Below are 6,429 nucleotides of genomic sequence, written 5' to 3'. Positions count from 1 at the left end.
CACACCTCCCTTGTACATGCTGATAGTTAAAATGACTTCACATGATTTGTACGTTTTAAACATATAGCAATGGCATTGTTATTTCTTCGGTTGTTTTTAGACCAATTAAACACCATTAAAATATGTGATAGCCAATTTGATTGTCATATATTTTTCAATAAACACAATTACTTTAAAATTGCACAATAACAAAATAATGGACAAAATCATTCATCAAGAATTCGCCTTTATTTAGTACTGCAATGTTTTTGCTAAATAAGATATTCAAGGAAATGTATCCACAATATCAAAATCCTTTTTAAAATTAGCTACTACAAACTAAACTACATTTACATCACAGGTATCGACTGAAAAACAAAACATATGGAAAAACCACTGGAACACATATTTACATAAACTCAGGGAAGAAAAAGAAATATACATTTCATCAAAAAGACAAAGTCGTTAAAACACGGTTCCTGACGACTCCATCAAGCAATGAAATCCAAGGGTCTGTTAAAACCACCTTTCCTGTTCATGTATTGCCTGCAAGAGAAATATGATTACATCATTGATCGCCTTCCTGCACCAAAACATTACATCACTGCCCACCAATGAGAACGTTCGTCATTTAGTTGTGCAGTACCTGCAGAGGTGATTGGCCAAATACGGTGCTGTTGCTGGGATATTAACTTAAGTTAATTTTCTTAAATCAAATGCCGTTTATACATATAAAAAAAGGATAAAATTACAAAATAAAGCCAGGAATTACAAATCACAGAACTCGTATCATCAAGTGGAGGATCTGGGGTTCAGGCAGATTAACTATTTAATCTCAGAAAACAAATACTGTAAATACACAGACCTGTATTTTCTCTTCTGTGACACGTTAATTGCAAACGAAGCAACATTTCCTTCTTTCTTTTTGCCCTGTTGATTAAAAATGACAATCATACACCATACATTAATTTTTAAATGATGTAAAAATAACTCTGCATTAATTTAAAAAAAAGAAAAGAAAGTGTATAAGAATATTACAGCACAGAATATTTAAGATTTTATTTTCAAGTTAATTTGGTTTTCAACAGGAATATTTTTAGCATGCACTCTGTCTAGCTGTGCCATCTTGTGGTTATTGGGATGATCAGCTTTGCCATTTAAAGCTTTGCTTTGTGGAACAGTATGTACTTTTGCCCATGATGACCAAAGGCCAATACAGTGGCCAATGCATACTAACATACTAAACTCTATGTGATTGACAACAATACAAAATACTTATTACAAAGTGCGAAGAACATCTCGCTTGGTCGTTCTTGTAAGATGCATTCTAACATGATTTAGCAGTAAAGAAAGTGACCTCACCTTTGTGCTGTCAAAGGATCCAAAGCCCATCAGTTTCATCATCTCTATTTCCTCTTCAGTCTTTCCCTGCATGTCCTCAGCTGTACGAGCAATCAGACGAGAAAGGACATCAACTTATAAGTGCCATGCCTGGGTACATTCAAAGTTTGTTCTCAGCATCATGATATCAGAATGAAAATATATTCAAGATCAAAACCCATTTTACTTCTGTATTTTGACCCTTTTGAGGAGGGTTTTTGACTGAGAAGTGTAGGCTGAAGGTCATGTTCAAGCATGAGAGCATCTTAAAGAATGAACACTATCATTCAGTCTGGAGTCAGCTAGTTTTTTATTCAGCAAGGACACATTAAACTGATCAAAAGTGACAGTATAGGCATTTATTATGTTAAAAAACGGTTTCTATTTTAAATTAATGCCGTTCTTTTGAACTTTCTATTCACTGAAAAATAATGCATCACAGTTTCCACAAAAAATATTAAGCAGCACAACTGGCTTCAATATTGTTGAGAAGAAATGTTTCTTAAACAGAAAATCAGCATATTAGAAAGTTTTCTGAAGGATCATGTGACACTGAAGATTGGAATAATAATGCTGAAAATTCAGCTTTGCATCAAAAGCAGGAATAAATTACATTTTAAAATATATTCAAATAGAAAATGGCTATTTTAAATTGTAATATTTTACAATATTACCATTTTTACAGTATTTTTTTGCAGCCTTGGTTATTCGCTATTACTGCCATAACTTTTATTACATTATTGGGAACTAAATTACTGTGGTTGAACTATTGGAAATATTTGTTGATAAACATTATTCACAATTTTTCGCATGGTTTAGGTGTGGTTCAGTTATTTCCGAGGCAAAGCAAGTTGTAACATTTGATGAATGATTGTGAAAGACTACTTTTTCTTTGGAATAACGTGAACTGATGAATCAAGCACATTACTGGGAATGTGTAGCTGACCTGAGGGGGGAAAACACATTTCACTGCCTATGCACAACGTGTATGTGACAAATTTTATATTTTAACTTTATTAATTAAGCAAACAGTGAATATTGATGGGTCATTGACTTTAAATTATTTTCTCACCTTCCTGAAAAAAAGTTTATGTATATCATTTTGCTTAGACCGTTTAAACAGTTCTAATTTGGAAAATCCAAAGATGTAGATAATGCCGAGTTCAGACTACACGATATCAGCCCGACTGTGGCACAATTTATTTGACGGTGTTGTGGTGATTTATAAACTACAATGGGTGCAGAGGATGCAAGAATTGACTGTTATTATCTCATATAGAGCTGGTAAGTCCCGCCCCTTCCGCTAACCCCACTGGACCTCTAGGTTGAAAAATCGTCAATGCAAGTGAATGGGAGAAAATAATTATTTTCTGGTCCCGTTTGAATTGTGCCATGAATGTGAACATATGTTGTCTGTGAATTTTTTATATAATTTTTCGTGTGAAGAATGCTACAATTTAGCGGGTAGAAGTTTGATACGGTTAGACTTTGTGTGAGGGCACTTTGTGGACTACAACTCTTCGCTGCTTTCAACGAGTTTGAAACGTCACCACCATTCGCACACGGACACTAGCTCACGGATCCCGCTAAACATGGCTGTGTCTTTGGTGCACTTCACCGCCTTCTTTCAGGGAGAGGACAAAATCACGAAAACCACGGGTAAGTCAACTTTATGGGGTGACGTCACATAGGCAACATGTAGTCTTTCTCGTTATGCCTTTTCCACAACTGCTAGCCGAAGAATCATACCATATACTGTCAAACTCGTAACATGAAAAATTATATAAAAAATTCACAGACAACATATGTTCACATTCATGGCACAATTCAAACGGGACCAGAAAATAATTATTTTCTCCCATTCACTTGCATTGACGATTTTTCAACCTAGAGGTCCAGCGGGGTTTTACGGATGGGCGGGACTTACCAGCTCTATAGTGTCTCATAGTGAAAAAAAAAAAAAAAAAAATTTTAAGCATGTTTCATGACAAGTTCTGTTACATCTGTGACATTGACCAATAGGAGCAGAGAAGCTTTTCCGTACACAGCTTTCAAACATGGCGAAACGATAGAGAGAGAGATGATGGTGTTTGGTGCTGCTAGGTAGCCTAGAAATCTAGACGTGCCCTAGCGGCAGCAACATTTATTTTGCAGCCAGTGCGGTCTAACAACTCTCCGTTGACTTTCGAGCTGGAAAAACCAAACTCAGGTCAGGCCAATCACATCGTGTATAGAGTAGGCGGGGCGGGCTTAACATAATGACGACAGAGTTGCGACAGTTCCCTGCTACTTGAAAACAAAGATTGGCTGCTGCTGCTGGCGAACAGCGGTCTTTCGAATCGGCTTTGGCCGGCGACTCTGGAGGACTTGGAGTTAAGCTTTTCTTTGAGAAAAGAGCAAAGAACGGCACTTAAGTCATTTTTAAAAAAGGAAGATGTGTTCGGAGTTTTGCCGACTGGATAGGGCAAAAGTTTAATATACCAACTAGCCTTCTTCGTTGCTCTGATTGGTTGTAGCGTTATCCTATTGCGTGCAGAGGGATTTTGAGAGACAACCGTTTATCCCGCCCCTCGGATTGAGCCGTGCCAATGGCGAGTTGCCAGACCTAACATCTTGATGTAGGTCTGGCTTGCCAGGCTAGCTGCTAGGTGGAATTGTGCAATTTTCTTTATTTTTTTGGTCTTTCTGATGACAAGACAGCCAGTACACAAACCCGGCGATTCCGCAGCCGTTGTTTGTTTACACTCGTTTCTAGGCACTAGTTCCGCCTTCTCGATGACATCAAGGAGGTAGTTAAGGACGGCAAGCGATGATTAGTTGGGAATGTTGTAGTCTGGCATGTTCTTGTCCGTGACACAATAATTAATTATCTGACACAATGACTATCATAACAGAAAGTATTTTTGTAGGCTAAAACCCAGAAACGAGTTTGCATTTTAGCACTTTCGCTTCCATCATTCTGAAGTTAATGGGTTTTTGGATAAATACCAGAAATAAGGTCTGTGGTGAACACAAGCTTAAGATATTTTAATTTTATTCTACTACATAAAATTTAATTTAGGCTTTTATTCTCATTTAAACATTGATCAGCGAACATAAACAGAAGCTCAACATGCTTGAGCTTCCGTCTACCACAACTGATGTGTGAGTTGATGAATGTTTATATGTGAATAAAAGCCTAAATTAAATCTGTTCATCATATAAAGTGATCGAGTCTTCAAAATTTGGACTAAACCACTCAATTCATATGGATTAGTTTTACAATCTCTTTATGAACTTGTTAAGCTTTTGCGTATCTGTCAATGAAGGGACAGAAAGCGCTGAGATTTCATCAAAAAGATCTTCATTTGAAGATGAACGAAAGTCTTACGGGTTTGGAACGACATGAGGGTGAGTAATTAAGGACAGAATTTTCATTTTTGGGTGAACTAACCCTTTAAAGCTTTTACATCTTGAAAAAGGTGGTTGCTAACGAGTGGCTAAACGTGTGAGAATAAACTTTAGTTGGTCACAGAGCTTGTTTTCTGCAATAATCCAAACGTCAATGGAAAAATCCTATTGTTTTTGTGTCAAGGGAATCAGGGTGATGCTAACTTCACTGCAGTAATTTTATTGTAGGATAAAATAAAGTGCTGCACCTGATATCTGATGGACCTTTGCCGGCTTGTCTTTAACTTCCTTCCTGTCATCGTCCCGTCTGTCCTTCTGCCGCACTGGAGACAGAGATGAGGAGCGGTGTCGCCGTGGAGACCTACATAAAAAAGACAGGCACACAGCTGGAGGAGGGGTTATCAAAAACTAAACATTGAGCCCAGAGCTCCACTTTTTATCTAACCAGATTCACAGGCCTGTTATGTTCGACACTAATCAAATGTGTGTACAGCTAGTGTCTGATGCCACAAGCTCACCTGGATCTGCGCCTTTGGGGGGAGCGTGAGCGCGACCTTCGTCTGTCTCTGTCCCGGGACCTCTCGCGCTCCCTGCGCCTCCTCTCACGATCTCGTGAAGACGAGCGTGAACGCCGTCTCTCTGGAATGAGAAACCACAAAGCCGTTACCAACAAAAGGTTGGAACAAAAAAAGTAAAATAACCTTTATGTTTGAATATTTAAATTTGCCAGCTGCCTGCAAAGTCCATTGTACCCTTCATCTGGTTCTTCAAAAACTTAACTATAATTAAGCATTAGGATGAGGTCAACCAGTGTTTAAAAAAGCAAAACTGAATAATTACCATGATACAAATAATATCCAATGGAACTACTACACTAACCAGATTATTTTAATTTTCTCTCCATTTTTTGCATTGTTTGTGAAATAAACATTTAAGAACAAAATAAATCTCTTATAGTTAGTAATAACAAGATGTTAATAAATAACAGTCAAAGAAAAAAAGAAAAAAATCAATGTGACCTAAAAAGATACAGTTAAGAAACCAATTAAATGCTATAGGCTAATGCTAGTTTAATACTTCCACTTGTAAAATGATTATCTGTATTACATTGGGCTGTAAAAAATATCAACTCGTAGAAAGAGCTTGATGAAGAAGAAGAATGTGTATAATTATAAGTACAAGTATAATTTGATCCGTTTTTTTTTTTTGGTGCGCCAGATGCGACGTTAACAACAGTAGCCAGTCACACGTTAAGTTACCATCAATATATTTAAAGCAATAATTGAATTCAAACCTCGTCGTGGTGGTGGTGGACTTCGGCTCCTGCTTCTCACCATTATTAGATTAATATGAAGCTAACTCCTTTCTTTCAAACAGCGCTTTCACAAACTTGCAGAAATTTCCAGAATCAAACGTCTGCAGGTCGCCATCAACTGTGCGCCACAAAAAGCAATCCGGAAGCCTTCAAGGGTTCCTTGAAAATAGTTCCTATCACACATTACGCCCCTTAGTGAATGTAGTTGCGATGTCAAATGAAAATAAAACCATTATGTATTTGTTTTTCAGTTAAATACTTCGGAAATACATTAACATCAAATATGAACTGGTTGCAACATATTTGTACTTGAAAGCAAGCTCTTTAAAGTAAAAGGGTTAGTTCACCTATAGAAATTCAAATTC

General features: G+C 37.2%; 1 protein-coding gene across 1 annotated transcript; it reads right to left on the bottom strand.

Moving 5' to 3' along the window:
• Window positions 1–209: 209 nt before the first annotated feature.
• On the bottom strand, window positions 210–6,256 carry snrnp27 (small nuclear ribonucleoprotein 27 (U4/U6.U5)). Its single transcript, XM_084415398.1, has 6 exons — window positions 6,044–6,256; window positions 5,268–5,388; window positions 4,998–5,110; window positions 1,342–1,421; window positions 845–909; window positions 210–525 (listed from the first exon to the last, which is right to left on the bottom strand). The coding sequence occupies exons 1-6, from the start codon at window positions 6,084–6,086 to the stop codon at window positions 471–473; spliced, it is 477 nt and encodes a 158-aa protein (XP_084271524.1). The 5' UTR covers window positions 6,087–6,256; the 3' UTR covers window positions 210–470.
• Between the last annotated feature and the right edge of the window lie 173 nt (window positions 6,257–6,429).

The sequence above is a fragment of the Rutilus rutilus genome (genome assembly GCF_951802725.1).
Source record: "Rutilus rutilus genome assembly, chromosome: 7".
Lineage (NCBI taxonomy): Eukaryota > Metazoa > Chordata > Actinopteri > Cypriniformes > Leuciscidae > Rutilus > Rutilus rutilus.
Note: the sequence above shows the minus strand (reverse complement) of the source record. Positions and strands in the feature narration are given on the sequence as shown.